The following is a 16,360-nucleotide window of genomic DNA, read 5'->3' on the forward strand; positions in this document are numbered from 1 at the left end:
ACCCTATAAAGATATAACTGTATCATTTCTCAGAGAACAAATAACGTAGCTAAGTCAAGCTATCGACACCGGAGACTCGCCCAAGCAAACTTCCCACACGAGGACAACGAGCCACCACTGGAGCACCAACGCAAACAAACATCACCTGTTGTCGCACACGCGTGTGTGGACGCCTTCCTGATGAACGACCTCGCTAACACAACCTGCCATCAAAGTCCATGTTTGGAACGACTTAAATTCTAGGGATAGCCAGCTTTTCTCCGACTGTACACAGTAACGGAGAAGCTCATCGTTTGCCACTTTGACTTTTCTTGACCTCCCATGGCGGCCTCCATGGTTAGATTAGTTCGATCTCAGGAACAAAGACAAGGTTGGGAGATCGAAGGCAGAGAGGACAATCAGTGAACGGAGGAGCTCATGCCTGATGGAGGCTACTTACTGACAGAGCTCGTGCAATGCTACTCACTAGCGAAGAGGACTAGTGGAGGTAGCTGGCACCTAGAAATGGCTTGCAACAAGGGTGCTGCGAACAAGGCGCAAAGTTTCCCCGTCCCTACTCATGGGGGGGAAGCACTTACGGAATTACCGAGACTCTATTTGGTAAAGCTAATGAGGAAGAGTTTGTCTACTATACAACCATGTGTTTTATACGATTTCAACACACGAATTTTTTTGCACCATAAGATTAAGATCCAACAACCTCCATCCTTCTTCTACCTCTAGCCTTCTTTTACCTTAAGACAATCATAAGATCATAGATCCACAAATCATATATCACAGAAAACAATTTTTTTTCTACGGAAGGACAAAATACAGAGGATGTACAGAGGGGTTGGTTCCACTTGGTGCTGCCGCCGTCACGTGTCACGTGCGCTGCTGGTGCTGCGCTGCCCACACGACAGTCGAGGCGCAGAAAGCGAAAGCGCGCTGGTGGTGCTAAGCTGCCGCGTGCATGTGTTGTATAGCATTTCTCAATGAGGAACCATTTTCCCCTCTACTCTCAAAATTGGATCCATGACAAACAAGGCACAAATAAGTAGCTGGACCAAATAAGTAGCCATGACAAACATCGCCGTTGTCGCACACGCATCTGTGTTTGCATTTGGTTTCGTTCAAGCTTTATTTTCACAAGTAACTGGACCAAAAGCTGTTCCAAACAAAGCCAAATAAAACTGCACACTGAACAATTTAACCACTAGAATTTAGAACTTCAGAACCTTAAGCATAGGCACAAGAGAAGTTCACATGAATCCTACGAGGAACAAGAACATGTCCAGCAGAAGAAAACTTAAATTAACAACATAGAAGCACAGGTAAACAAGATGAGTTTACAACGACTGTGACAACAGACACTTAAATTAACATAGCACAAGTACACAACTAGATGGACTGTAGTCAGGCAGAAGCAGAAGCACGTGGGGTGCCCTCCTTCACTCCTTGGCGGTCTTGTTGATGAGCGACTTGTGGATGTGCGGGATGACACCGCCGCCGGCGATGGTGCCCTTGATGAGGGTGTCGAGCTCCTCGTCCCCGCGGATGGCGAGCTGCAGGTGGCGCGGGGTGATACGCTTCACCTTGAGGTCCTTGCTGGCGTTGCCGGCCAGCTCAAGGACCTCGGCGGTGAGGTACTCGAGGATGGCGGCGGAGTAGACGGCGGCAGTGGCGCCGACACGGCCGTGCGCGGAGGCACGCGACTTGAGCTGGCGGTGGATGCGGCCCACCGGGAACTGCAAACACGAAGCGCCAGTTAGCACATCCCCAATCCCGCCCACATCGACATCGGCCCAACATGACTCCCCGACCCAGACGCTCACTCGTCACTCCCTATCCGCACGGCCTCCTCCCTCTCAGACACGCACTCCCGCAGCTGTGCTCCAAAACCTAACCCTAGCGCGAGCGCGGCGGTGGCGCGACAGCGACGCGGCGCTACCGAAGATCTGGAGTTTTCTACAACAGCGCAAGACAAGGAAGCGATGAACCCGAGAGAAGAGGCGAAGAAAGGGACCGGGAAGGTACCTGGAGGCCGGCGCGGGAGGAACGGGACACGGGGGCCTTCTTCTTGTCCTTGTCCTTGTCAGTGCTCTTGGCCGCCGTCGTCTTGGCGGCCAGCAGACCCTTCCCTCCCTTGCCCGCCATCGCCGCGGGAAACCCTAGGGTGGAGCTGGAGCGGTCGCTAGGGCTCGTTGCGGCGCGCGGCGATGTCGAGGAGGGCCGGAGGCGCGGGGGATTTTGCTGCGTTTGGAGATTTTCTCCCGTCCCCCTGTTCGGTGCGGGAGCAGAGGTCTTTAAACGCGCCACGCACGGAAATTTTTGGGTTGGGGTTTGAATCCGGTGGGCGCTGAGTCCCGATGGCGCGCGCGCTACGCATTTTCGCGGCTTCCCGGGCGTGAAAATTTGGGGCGGCGGATGGGACCAGGGTGAGCTGGGCCAGGCCTTGGCGTTTTGCTAATTTGCGGGCTGTGTGAGGCTGGCGATATCTGGCCCATTGGTTGGCCTGCCAGACAGCCCAGCTTAGCCTCTCTCTTTTTTTTAGCAAAGCCCAGCTTAGCCTCTTAGGTGCCTCGTGCTAAAAAAAGAGAGAAAAACCAGTGCCTCGCGTTCGCTGTTACGGACCCGGTGGGCCTGACTGTGCTGTGGGCCTATGGCCCGCCTAGATGGAGGAGTAGGGTGCAGTGGAAACATGTGAAATTCAATCCGGCATTCGGTGCGTTTCACTGCTCTGAACCGGAATGGATGACCATTTCAAATTGGATAAAATTTATAAAAACTAATAATGTTATTTACAAATAGTTATTATGAGTCTATTTATTTGCTTGTATATTAATTTGTTCCGGATTTTTGCAGTGTAGTTTACTACTTTTTTTTCTCAAACTACGCAGGAGAGCTACGCATCATTTCATTAAGGTAGAAGAAAAAACAGGTTTGGGTAGCCCCTACCCAGTTACAAAACACACACTAACACCTCAGCAGCCATTATACTCAGGCTGCGCCAGAATCGGGAAGAGGTGACCAAACATAGAGCACTAGCTCTTGGAGCTTGGAAGCCCCAGCCATGCACCATAGGCTGCTCTCAGTGTTTATAGCCCTAAGAACCTCCTGAGTGTTCGGCCTGACCTTTTCAAATGCACAATCATTCCTGTGTTTCCAAATCTCCCAAGCGACCAGGATTATCATAGAATTAAGGCCCTTACGCATCTCTTTTGGTACAGCCAAGAATGTTTTCCTCCACCATCCAAAGAAACGGGTCTCGGGAGATTCAGGAGCTAGGTGTATCAGACCCAGGCGTTGGAAGATCAGCACCCAAACCTAGCGGGAGAACACACAGCCAACTAGTAAGTGGTGGATTGTCTCCAGAGCTTGGTCACAAAAGGGGAAAGCCTCCGGATGAGGCAGACCTCGCTTAGCCAGGCGATCAGCGGTCCAACACTTGTTATGAAACACTAACCAAATGAAGAATTTGCAACGTGCAGGAGCCCAGCTTTTACAAATCCTCCTCCAAGGCCCAATTCTGACAGAACCCACAAAGAAGGCAGCATATGCCGATTTACTGTTATAGGACCCCGATTGACTTAACTTCCATTTGTATTGATCTGGAGTATCTTGTTGCAAGACAACATTCTCCACAATATCATCTGAAGGTACTCATACAAGACCTAAATTGTACGCACTCCCTTGATGTCACCCACCCAGTGATTATTTTGGAGCACTTGAGCAACAGTCCTTCTTTTGGTCAATCTTTTAGGGACCGTGTTGAACAGATTGGGAGCAATTTCATCCAAAGTATGACCATTGAAAGTGCATTTACCCCCTATATGGATTTTGGTGTATTGATGACATCGAAATTATGGACTAATATGATCTTATTGAGATATGTCGCAGCTATTAGTCCTATGAAAGATTCAAAGAGTTGATAAAGATGAAATGGTATCTCTCAATTCTTGAAGTTGTAAAAGCGAACGAACTCAAAACGCTCTCTAAAGGTATTTTTTTTTGTTTTTGAGTTTAGGATCCGCCGCACTATAAAGAGGGATGCAAACTTAGTTGGTCTGAGAAAGATAGAGTGATCAAGCATAAAAATAAAATAAAAAGAGAGACACTCTAGCACTCCACGAGCACATAGATTATTTTTTTATGACTGTCGGTGTCGAAAGTCCCAACGTAAGCCAGAACTCCCGACCGTCGGAAGTCATGACTCATGCCGAAAGTTCTGACTCCCAGTCACTTAGCCTGCGCGGTGACTGTGGACGTCGGAAGTCCCGACATGAGTTGGAACTCTCGACAGTCGAAACTCCCGACCCAAGCCGGGAGTCCCGACACCTATGGTTCTGCTAGCTGGTTGTCTACGACCGTCGAAAGTCCCAGCGTATGTTAGAACTTCCGACTGTTGGAAGTCCCATACTTTGTCAGGAGTCTCGACATCTGAAGGGATGCTGGGTGGTTGTTTGACTGCGCACATCGAAAGTCCCGACGTACGTCGGAAGTTCCAACCATCGGAAGTCCCGATGTTTGCTGGGAGTTCCGACATTGACTTGCACGCACGAACTTCTGACCCTATGTGAACATTGCTTTCTATTAACGTCAAAAGTCCCGAGATCTGCGTCAGAACTTCCGACGTCGGAACTTCCGACGTAGATCTGAATGGTTGGATTTCTACTTAGAGTATAAATACCCCTCTCTTCACTTCTAACCATTAAGGACTCATTCACAGCTGACTCACTTCGTGATCAACAGCTCCCAAGCAACTAAAGCACCCCTCTCCTCCCCCCTTTGCTCCCATCTTTGATTCCCTTAGGGTTTTGAGTGAAAGGAGAGTGGATTAAGTGAGAGCATCACTTTGGAAAGGTTGAGCACTTGATTTCTTCGTCAAGCCGGTTGATTTTGCTTCTATTACTCTTGGGGCCTTTCCCCTAGCCAGCTAGGTGTTGCCCAAGAGCTTCCATCTTGTGGAAGAGCCTTAGGAAGTTTGTATTACCCTTGATTTCTTAGTGGAAAGCTCAAGTGACCTTAGTGGTCACTTTGAGAGAGGCAAGGAGGTGGAAGAGACTTTGACCTTGGTGGTCATCTCAACAACAAGGACGTAGGAGCTCCTTTGTGGGGTTGTTGAACCTTGGGATAAATCCTTGTGTCCTACGTGCTTGTTGTTGTTGTTGTTGTTGTTGTGGTTGCTAGGATTACTTGTATTTGTTTGTCTCTTTCTCTCCCAAACTATTATTTTAGGGTTTGGACTCGATCAACGGTTTGGAGGCATTACAGCGTCAAGGGAGTGACCCAACATCTTCACCAAACCACTAGGAAGTGGGGTTGTAAGATTATTTATCCACAAAGTTAAATTTGGCACTGCTTTTGTAGTTCACGTAGACGTCAAAACTGCTGACGTTTGCGCCAGAACTTCTGACGACGTTGGGAGTTCTGACCCAAATGTCGGGACTTCCGACATTGACTGATAGATTCAAACTTAGCATTTATAGTAAATTTTTAGATACGCCTATTCACCCCCTCTAGGCATTGTTAGATCCTTTCAATTGGTATCAAAGCAAGATCTTCTCTTTGGGCTTCACCATGTGAGAAGAAACAATGTTGAAGTTTGACAAGATGCAAGCCGTTGCCGCCGAGATAGCCAAGAAAATAGCTAAAGAGTTGATGGGTGCTCAAGTCAAGTTCTTTCAAGATGAAATGAAAAAGATGCAAGATGAGATGAGCAAGATGAAGGAAGAATTAAGCAAGAAGGTTGATGATGCAATAAGTGGCAAGAATGATACAAGTGACAAGAATGAAGCAAACAAAGATGACACTAGTGATATTAGAGCCGGTGAGCATGCTCATAGAAAGGGAATATATTCAAACATGAGCTTTGACTATGGACAACTCATAAAAGGTTCAACACTACATACTCCGTTCGTCAACATTGGCAAGCCACCTCACTTTGATGGAACAAGATACACCGATTGGTCTTACAAGATGAAGATGCATCTCATTGCCGCAAGACTTTGGGAAGTTGTGGATGTTGGTGTGATGATTCCTACCGATGAAGATAGAGAGATAACTCCAGAAGAAGTGCACAACCTCCATCAAAATGCACAAGCCGTAGCATTGCTTGTGTCAAGCCTAGCTCCGAATGAGTTTAGAAAAGTGAATGGAATAGAAAGTGCAAAACAAATTTGGGATACTTTGAAAGTGTCATTTGAAGGAGATAAAAGTGTGAGAAAAGGCAACATTGAGTTACTTCGTGGTGAATTGGAAAGATTTGTATTCTTGCAAAATAAAACAACACAATCCATGTTTGATAGGCTCATGGCATTGGTCAACCACATAAGAGCTCTTGAAAGCACCGAATGGGATGACAACAAGGTTGCTAGAAAGATGTTAAGAACCTATAGAGCCAAGAATAACATGCTAGCATCTGTGATCATGGAAAGGCCCGGTTATGATGAGATGACACCATAAGAAGTTCTTTCAAAACTCAAGCATTATGAGTGTCTAGATGAAGATGCAATCAATGCTCACAATCAAAATCCTAATGCAATGGGATTCAACAAGAGTGCAGCCCTTAAAGCAACTCAACAACATGAAGGTCAAGGTTTAAGTCAAGAAAAGAAGAAGAAAGTAAAGGATGATTTCTCAAGTGGAGAAGAAGATTTCGATGCAGAGGTTGCATTTGTGATTAGAAATCTTAGAAAGTTTATGAAGAAGAAAAACAACCACAAGACCTATGGTGATGGAAAGAGAAGGTTCAAAAAGAGATTTTGCTATGGATGTGGTCAAACCGGTCACTTCATAGCCGATTGTCCTAATGAGAAAAAGAAGCACAAGCACGACAAGGATGAAGACAAGAAGAACAAAGGCAAGAAGAGAGGTGAAGCTCATCTTGGGGAAGAGTGGGAGTCAAGTGATAGTGACTCAAGTGATGATGAGAAGAAGAAGGGGGCCACAAACATCGCCATCCACCACTCTTCTTCACTGACCATGATCTTGTCCGACTCAACTTCACCACCAAAACTCTTCCCCAACCTATCTTCACCACTGAAGAAATTGATGAGAATGACGGTTGTGATGAGAACATAGAAGAAATTGAAGCAACTATGATAAAGAAATTTAGTAAAAAGGCCTTCACTAAAATAAAAATGCTAATGAAGAAATTAGAGAAGAGGGATAGATGCTTAGAGATGCAAGGAGATATAATCACTCAAGAGAGAGAGAAAAACCTTGCACTTGAAGCATCTATCGCCGAGGAAAAGATGAAGGTCGAGAAGTTAACCGTAGAATTGTCTTTAGCCAATAACTCAATTGGGAAATTGACTAAGGAACATTCCTCGGTTAATGATCAAGTAGCTAGCCTTAAGAATGAGAAGAGTATAGCTCAAGAAAGCCTCACAAGCTTGGAAGAAAAATACTGAAATCTTGAGTTAAACTATAGTACTCTTTGGGCTAGTACTTCAACTTCTCCTAAGGCAATCGAAGACTCTAATGTCTCCACTAGTAATGGTTGTAAAAGATGCTATAAAATTGATGTGAATGCATATACAATTAACCTTGTTGAGTTAGAGAAGAAAGACAAGGAGATTCATAGGTTGAAGATGATATTGAAGAATGGGTGCAAGTGTCAAGAGCAATCCAACAAGACTATATACAAGTCATCAAGGCACCCATCAATCAAGGAAGGCATTGGCTACAATAGGTATGATGGAAAGGCAAATGGAAGGAACATGATCAATGGCGTGCCTTGTGTGAAGTTCAACAAGGGCGTTGCTCTTGATGAGCTAATATGCAAGGCAAACAACAAGGTCTACATTCCAAAGATCCAACCTACAAGTAACAAGACAATCAAGACAAAGCAATCCGATGGCCCCAAGCCACAAGCACCACTTCCATGGTGCTATGCTAGTGACTATATGTGTTGTTGGGGCAAGGATGGCAAGATTGTGGTTAAGTATGTTGGTGCCCAAAAGAGAAAGGAAATTATGAGGAGTGTTTGGGTGCCCGAGTTTTATGTGACTAACCCCCTAGGACCCAAATCTTTTTGGGTACCTAAAACAAAAGCTTAATTTATCCTTGTAGGAATATTCCTCTGGTGGAACAAGTTGGGCATTGGATAGTGAATGCACCAATCATATGATTGAAGAGAAGGACATGTTCACATCATTCCAACCAAGTCATGATCAAAGTGGAAATATTATGTTTGGTGACAATGTAAAAGGAGAAGTCCTCGGGTTGGGTAAAATTGCTATATCAAATGATAATTCAATTTCAAATGTTTTACTTGTAAATTCGTTGAGATACAATTTGTTGTCCGTCTCACAACTTTGTGAGATGGGTTACAATTGTCTCTTTACGGATAAGGGTGTGGAAGTCTATAGAAGGGAGGATTCCTCTATTGCATTTACGGGTCATTTAAAAGGGAAACTCTATCTAGTTGATTTCATATCAAATAGAGTAAATCCTAAGACTTGTCTAATGGCAAAATCTAGCATGGGTTGGTTTGCCCATGTTGGGATGAGGAACTTGGCCAAACTTAAAAAAGGTGAACACATCCTTGGACTAAAAAATATTTCTTTTGAGAAAGATAGGATTTATAGCGCATGCCAAGCGGGAAAACAAGTTGGAGCTAAACATCCCATCAAGAATGTTGTGACAACCAAAAGGCCATTGGAGTTGATTCACATGGACATATTTGGACCCATCGCTTATATAAGCATTGGTGGTAACAAATATGATTTCGTAATTGTTGATGATTATTGTTGTTTTACTTGGGTATTCTTTTTGCGTGAAAAGAGTGAAGTCCAAGGTATCTTCAAGAAGTTTGCAAAAAGAGCACAAAATGAGTTTGAAGTCAAAATCAAGAGAGTTAGAAGTGACAATGGGACGGAGTTCAAGAACACCAACATTGAAGAGTTTCTTGATGAAGAAGGAATCAAGCATGAGTTTTCGGTTCCATACACTCCACAACAAAATGGTGTTGTAGAGAGGAAGAACCGAATGCTCATAGAAGCCGCAAGAGCAATGTTGGATGAGTACAAGACTCCAACCAACTATTGGGTGGAAGCGGTCAACATAGCATGTCATACCATCAACCGCTTATATCTTCACAAGAAAAGAGAAAAGACCGCCTACGAACTTCTAACCGGTAAAAAGCCTAAGGTGCACTACTTTAGAGTTTTTTTGGATCCAAGTGTTTCATACTTAACAAGAAATCCAAAAGCTCTAAGTTTGCACCAAAGGTTGATGAAGGTTTCATGCTTGGTTATGGTACTAACGAACATGGATATCGTGTTTTCAATAAAACCACCAGTTTGATTGAAATCGCGGTAGACGTGACTTTTGATGAAACCGATGACTCTCAAAAGGAGCAAGTCAATATTGAGAATGTAGGTAATGAAGAAGTTACACACAAAGCAATCAAGAAGCTTGCCATTGGTGAAGTAAAGCCTATCGAAGACAAAGATGAAGACCATGTTGTGCATGATGATCTTAATCCAACCATTCATCATGTTTCATCCAATGAACATGGTGAAGCTTCCGCAACAAGAAATAATCAAGAGGGGAGATCAAATGAAGCACAAGGTCATTCTCATGAAGATGGTGTCAACAATGAGCAAGCTCAACCTCAACTCAATAATGAAGAAAGAAGTGAAGTCAACCCTCCACAAGCTCATGATTATGATCCTCCAATCGATCATGACCACGATGATGATGATGGCCCTATCCAAAGATCAACTCAAGTGCCACATCCTAGAGTGCATCAATCCATTCAACGGGATCATCCTGTTGATAACATATTGGGGAGCATTCGATGAGAGGTAACTACACGTTTCTGTTTAGCAAGTTTTTGTGAATATTACTTGTTTGTTTCTCCTTTGGAACCTCATAGGGTGGAAGAGGCACTTGATGATCCGGATTGGATGATAGCCATGCAAGAGGAGTTGAATAACTTCACTTAGAATGAAGTCTGGTCCTTAGTGGAAAGGCCCAAGCAAAATGTGATTGGAACCAAGTGGGTCTTCTGCAACAAGCAAGATGAGCATGGCGTGGTAACAAGGAACAAGGCAAGGTTGGTGGCTCAAGGATTCACTCAAATTGAAGGCTTGGATTTTGGGGAGACCTATGCACCGGTGGCTAGGCTAGAATCAATTCGAATTCTACTTGCCTATGCCACCCATCATGACTTCAAGCTTTATCAAATGGACGTGAAGAGTGCATTTCTCAATGACCCCCTATCCGAGTTGGTGTATGTAGAGCAACCATCGGGCTTTGAAGACCCCAAGTATCCAAACCATGTCTACAAGCTCGACAAGGCGCTCTATGGGCTCAAACAAGCCCCTAGAGCTTGGTATGATTGTTTGAAGGATTTCCTACTCAAACAAAGTTTTGAGATAGGAAAGGCTGATGCTACTTTGTTTACTCACAAAGTCAATAATGATATCTTTGTTTGCCAAATATATGTTAATGACATAATATTTGGTAGTACTAATGTGGCTTTTTGTGAGGAATTTAGTAGGATTATGACAAATAGGTTAGAGATGTCCATGATGGGAGAGTTGAAGTTTTTCCTTGGATTTCAAATCAAGCAACTCAAGGATGGCACGTTCATAAGTTAAACCAAGTACACCAATGACATGTTGAACAAGTTTAACTTGGACAAGGCCAAGTCCATCAAGATACCCATGCCAACCAATGGATATCTTGATCTTGATCAAGGAGGAAAGGATGTCGATCAAAAGGTATATCGCTCCATGATTGGATCACTTCTTTACCTTTGTGCATCTAGGTCCGATATTATGCTTAGTGTGTGCATGTGTACAAGATTTCAAGCTAATCTGAAAGAATGCCATTTCATGGCTGTTAAGAGAATTTTTTGATATTTAGTGCACACTCCTAATCTTGGCTTGTGGTATCCTAAGGGCTCCACTTTTGAGTTACTTGGCTATTTTGATTTGGACTATGCCGGTTGCAAAGTAACTTGAAAGAGTACTACCGGGACTTGCTAATTTATTGGTTGATCCTTGGTGTCTTGGAGCTCTAAGAAGCAAAATTTTGTTGCTTTGTCCACCGCCCAAGCCGAGTATGTGGCGGCCGACGCTTGTTGTGTCCAACTACTTTGGATGAAGCAAACACTAAAGGACTTTGGATGTGTGTTAACCAAGATTCCACTTTTGTGTGACAACGAGAGTGCCATTAAGTTGGCAAACAACCCTATAAACCACTCGAACAAAGCACATAAACATCCAGCATCATTTTTTGAGAGACCACGAAGCCAAAGGAGACATCGCCATTCATCATGTGAGCACTAAAAAGCAATTAGCTGATATCTTCACAAAGCCCCTAGATGAGTCCTATGTTTTGAGGAGTGAACTCGATATCATTGATTCTCATAATGTGGCTTGATCCCTTGCACACACATTTTGTTTGATCTAGTTAGGAGAAAAGAATTAAGAAAACATTGTGTGACACTTTCAAAATCTATTTTATAATTTTCATGAGTGACTATTGCTTTGTGTTGGTTGAATGAAATCTAGTCACTTGTGAAAATGTTAGTGTACATCATATTTTTGCCCCACATGGTAGAGTGAGTGCAGGTTGAGGTGTTTTCTGTTTCCCTATGTCAGAAGTCCCAACGGCCGGTAGTCACGGCTAAAAGCTCTAGTTTGGTTTTGGTGAATTGATGAAACCCTAAGTGCTAACCTAGTTTATCAAGTGATCATGAGATAGGTAGCACATTCCAAGTGATGAAGCAAATGAAGATCATGGCATGATGATGGCAATGCCATGGTGATGATCAAGTGCTTGGACTTGAAAATAAGAAAGAGAAAAACAAAAAGGCTCAAGACAAAGGTATAAATGGTAGGAGCTATTTTGTTTTGGTGATCAAGACACTTAGTGAGTGTGATCACATTTAGGATCTATAGCTGAACTATTAAGAGGGGTGAAACTCGCATCGAAATGCGGTTATCAAAGTGCCACTAGATGCTCTAACTCATTGCATATCCATTTAGGATCTAGTGGAGTGCTAACACCCTTGAAAATGTTTACAAAAATATGCTAACACATGTGCACAAGGTGATACACTTGGTGGTTGACACATTTGAGCAAGGGTTAGGAACTTCACTGGCACCCTATACAGAAAAGACGGAGGTCACTGTAAGTGACTGGACGCTGGTCTCAGAAGGACCAGCGCGTCCAATTAGTAGAAGCAGCGAAGATGCTAGCGTCGGTCTCTGATCGGACGCTGGGTCACTTAGTGACCGGACACTGGAGGGCTACGTCCGGTCCCGCTGATGTGGCAGTGCATAGAGGAGACGCCGAGTGATTGGACGCTGGGTGAGTCCGGTCAAGCATGACCGGGCGTGTCCAGTCATGATTTCTTATTTTTGGATGCTTACTGGAAACGACCGGACGCTGTACGATGCTGAGGTACAGCGTTCGGTCACTTCAATGTAGCATGTCTGGTCATCACTTGACTGTTGAGATCAGATGAACAACATTTGAAGCCGATGACATGTGGCATGCATCGCACGACCAGACGCTAGGGTCCTGCGTCCGGTCGATATGACCGGAGCGTTCGGTCACCCCGTGTTGTGCCTAGTGAAGGGGTACAACAACTCTATTTCGTGGGGGCTTCTATTTAATCCCCATGGCTAGCTCAAGCTCATTCTCTTGGCTATTTGCATTGACATAACAACCTTGTGAGCTTAGCCAAAGCCCTCCCACTCATCTCCATCATTGATTCATCATCTTTCTGAGATTGGGAGTGAATCCAAGTGCATTGCTTGAGTGTTTGCATCTAGAGGCACTTGGTGTTCGTGTTTTACTATGGAATTAGCTTGTTACTCTTGGTGGTTACCACCACCTAGATGGCTTGGAGCAGCAAAGATTGTTGAGTGAAGGTTGGTGATTGTCTCCGGCTCCGATCATGGTGATTGTGAGGGGTTCTTGACCTTTCCCCGATGGAGAGCCAAAAGGTACTCTAGTGAATTGCTCGTGGCTTGTGTGATCCTCATCTTGTGTTGGTTGTGTGGCACCCTATTGAGGGTTTGGCATGTGATGCCAATTAGCGCGTGAACCTCCAAGTGAGTGAATCGCCACAATGAGGACTAGCTTGCCGGCAAGTAAGTGAACCTCGGTAAAAATCATTGTGTCATCATTTGATTCTGAGGTGATTGGTCTTCATTGGTATTCATTCTTGTGATTGATTGGTTCACTCCTTAACTCAGCTGTCGGTGTTTCGTACAAGCACCGGCAAGTAAATTTATAGTAATGCGCGTTAGGTTCGGATGGTGCGCTAAAGGACACAGGAATTATACTGGTTCGGGCGGAACGTCCCTACGTCCAGTTTGTTGCTGCTTGTGTTATTAGCATCGTAAACAATCTGTAGTAAGGGATACAAACTGCCGAGAGAGGGACTGGTCCCAAGTCTCTGATCGAAGGATTGAAAGGTGGTCAAGAGCTTCGTAGCTGCTTGAATGTGTGTGAGTGCGTTCTATTGTTCGGTCCTATTTTTTTCCCCCCGTCCGTTTGATGGAGGACATGCCTCCCCTTTTATAGATGAAGGGGCTGGCTTTACAAGGGTGAGAGCTCTAGGATGCGTACTCTACTTAGCCTTGTGGCTCATGTCTACCTGGTCAGGTCCTCCATTCTGATGAGTGCGAAGGAAGATAAGTGCTTATGATGTCGTCAATATCTCTGTAGGATGTCAGATCAGTCACAGCATGCTGCCCCCAGGGTATGGGCTGTAGTACAGTGGTTTTGACTTAGGGGCCTCCCCCAGCCTTGCTCCACACGCCTTCTGGTTCCCATGATTCCTGTTGGGAGAATTCGGGGTCGGGGTCCGGTGTAGCGCCGCGGCCAAGGCTCTCTGACTTGGAGGACCTGAGGGGTCGGGAAGAGGGCCCCCCCCACTTCCTTGGGTCCACAGCGTGGTGACGGAGTATCCATCGTTCGTGGAGATAGCAAATCCGTTCTTGGAGTGTAGCGGTTGTCGTATATCTTCATTGGGTTCCGTGTCCCAGAGCTGAAGACGGCGCCTACAACTCTATAGAGTGAGGTGCACGTACCTGTAATACCTTTTGGGCTCTGCGGTGCCCGGAAGGGTCTAAAGCGTCAGTCCTGTCGTTCCCTGGCAGTTCTTTTCCTGTTAGGGTGCAGGGTATGGTCGTTGGAGCCATGGTTGACCCGAACGTCTTGTCTCGTCCTATACCCATCGTTATGAGGGATAGATATCGATCAGGGCGAGGCTCGTTCTGGGCCGTCGGATGAGACGGAGGCCAGTCCCTATCTCTTAGGCGAGACTAACCCTATCCCTCCGGGATCGGGCGAGGCGGAATCTATCCCTTAGCCTTCGGGCGAGACCGAGCCCGCCCTATAGGCGTCGGGCGAGACGGAGATTAGCCTTGAGCCTTTGGGGCGAGGCAGGGTTATCCCATAAAGGCGTCGGGTGAGGCTGACCCCACCCCTCTGGGATCGGGCGAGATGGAACTCATCCCTCAGCCCTCGGGCGAGACCGAGCCCGTCCTCAAGGCGTCGGGCGAGACGGAGTTTATCCCTCGGTCCTCGGGCGAGACCGAGCCCGTCCCAAGGGTGTCGGGCGAGGCGGAACCAAACTCCTGTCATTCGAACAAAGGATGACATGGCGCCCTTATGCGTCCAGAAGTTTTTTACGTTCGGTGGTTATTGGTTCCACCTTCTGGGGTACCCCGGTATTTGGTCCCCGATAGTAGCCCCCGAGACTCTAGGCGATTCGGGCAGAACCGCCTGGAGGGTGTTTTTTGATTTCGCCGAAGCTAAATTGCCGGAGGGTGCGCGCGAGCGCACCCGATGGGTGTAGCCCCCGAGCCCCCGGGTGACTCGAGTAGAGTCGCCCGGGGGGTTGTATCGGCCCCTTCGCGGGTAAGGCTGAAGGACTTAGTTTTTCATCAACTGGGTGTTTTTTCGAGTGGGTCGTGGCGTCCTGTTCACTGGGGACTGACTCGGGGCTGTCCTAACTGGTGCTTCTGCCCCTGATGGCGGATCGTTCGTGGATTCCTTCTTAGTTGGGCTGGCCGGAGAGTTGCTGGACCCTAGGTGGGCCAAAGAGAAAAGAAACAGGCCTTTGTGGCTTGCGCTTCCCCGGTGGGCAGAGAGTCCGGATTCGCTTGGGGAAGGCGAACCGTCCGCCGAGATTTTTGGGATAAGAAGATAGGGACTGCGGGCGCGTGTCCCGCGACGCGACGCGGGGGCGCGCGTGGCAGGCCCGGAGATCGAGGCGGACGGTTGCCCTTCTCGTGTCCATCGCCCCCTATAAAACCACGGGGTTCGCCCCCAGGGTCCCGTATTTCGCTCCCCTTCCTTTGCGTTCTGAGACATCCGCCGCCAATCTTCCCAGCCCCTCACGCCCGCATTGCCACCGTCGACCGGCCTGCGTTCGTGTTCCAGCCGCCGTTAAGCTCGCGCCTGCCCTTCCCCCCCTACTGCCTCAATGGAGTTGTGGGGCAGATCAAGCATCTCTTCTCGGCGTCTGGAGGGCCTCGTTCACCGTGGCCTTCTCCGCCCACAATCCGCCGTCCAGGAGTGGTTGCTTCCTGGCGACGAGGGTGAGCCGGTGCCGCCTGAAGGGTATGTCTCTCTTTTGCCCTCTTCCATGAGCGGGGATTCGGGGTACCCGCGCATAGATTCCTTCGGGGGCTATTAGATTACTATGAGGTAGAGCTGCAGCATCTAACTCCCAATGGGATACAGCATATGGCAGCGTTTGTTGCCCTGTGCGAGGGTTTCCTGGGGATCGATCCCCATTTTGATCTGTGGCGGCATTTCTTTAGCGTTAGTCTGTCGAGGAGGAAGATTGGGGGGAAAGAAGTAGACGCACCAATGGGGTGTGCCAGCATTCACCTGCGCCATACCCGATCGAAGGGTTACCCATACATGCGTCTGGCCACATCCAACAAGGGATGGCATTCGCAATGGTTTTATGTTAGGGATGATGCGAGTGCCCCCCTACCGAAGTACACCGGACGTCTTATTGTGGATGCTCCGGCGTCATGGGGCTGGGGCGTCCAGACTAAAGACAAGAAGCACATCTCCGACCTTCTCTCCGCCCTCCATGCCCTGAAGGGTCGGGGTGTAAAGGGGTCGGGGATTATCGGTGCTTACCACACGAGGAGGGTGGCGCCACTGATGGCGCGCGTGCTTCCCCTGCATCGGATGATGCCAGGGATGTCGTTCGAGGGAACGGTGCTCGTTGACGAGGCGCTCCCTTATTCGGAAGTGGCGCAGCGTGTCAAGGAAGCGATGGAGCCGACGAGGGATTCTGCCGGCATGGTCCTCGACATCGTGTATCCGGTGCCCGGGCATCCTCCAATGCGGCCGGAGCCTGGGTTCTTCGAATTCGTAAGCC

At 47.1% G+C, this 16,360-nt stretch overlaps 1 protein-coding gene across 1 annotated transcript; it reads right to left on the reverse strand.

The window, feature by feature from the left end:
• Positions 1-1,275: 1,275 nt before the first annotated feature.
• LOC136474164 (probable histone H2A variant 1) lies at positions 1,276-2,270 on the reverse strand. The gene is made up of 2 exons (XM_066471756.1): positions 2,017-2,270; positions 1,276-1,727 (listed from the first exon to the last, which is right to left on the reverse strand). Exons 1-2 carry the CDS (start codon positions 2,134-2,136, stop codon positions 1,431-1,433), a joined length of 417 nt encoding a protein of 138 aa, XP_066327853.1. The 5' UTR covers positions 2,137-2,270; the 3' UTR covers positions 1,276-1,430.
• Between the last annotated feature and the right edge of the window lie 14,090 nt (positions 2,271-16,360).

The sequence above is a fragment of the Miscanthus floridulus genome, chromosome 8 (genome assembly GCF_019320115.1).
Source record: "Miscanthus floridulus cultivar M001 chromosome 8, ASM1932011v1, whole genome shotgun sequence".
Classification (NCBI taxonomy): domain Eukaryota; kingdom Viridiplantae; phylum Streptophyta; class Magnoliopsida; order Poales; family Poaceae; genus Miscanthus; species Miscanthus floridulus.

Excerpts from the sequence above, each read along its gene's own strand:
- LOC136474164 (XM_066471756.1), bottom strand. The coding sequence starts at position 2,136 with ATGGCGGGCAAGGGAGGGAAGGGTCTGCTGGCCGCCAAGACGACGGCG. Across the intron at positions 1,728-2,016 it reads CCTCCCGCGCCGGCCTCCAG|TTCCCGGTGGGCCGCATCCA; the intron begins GTACCTTCCCGG and ends TCGTGTTTGCAG.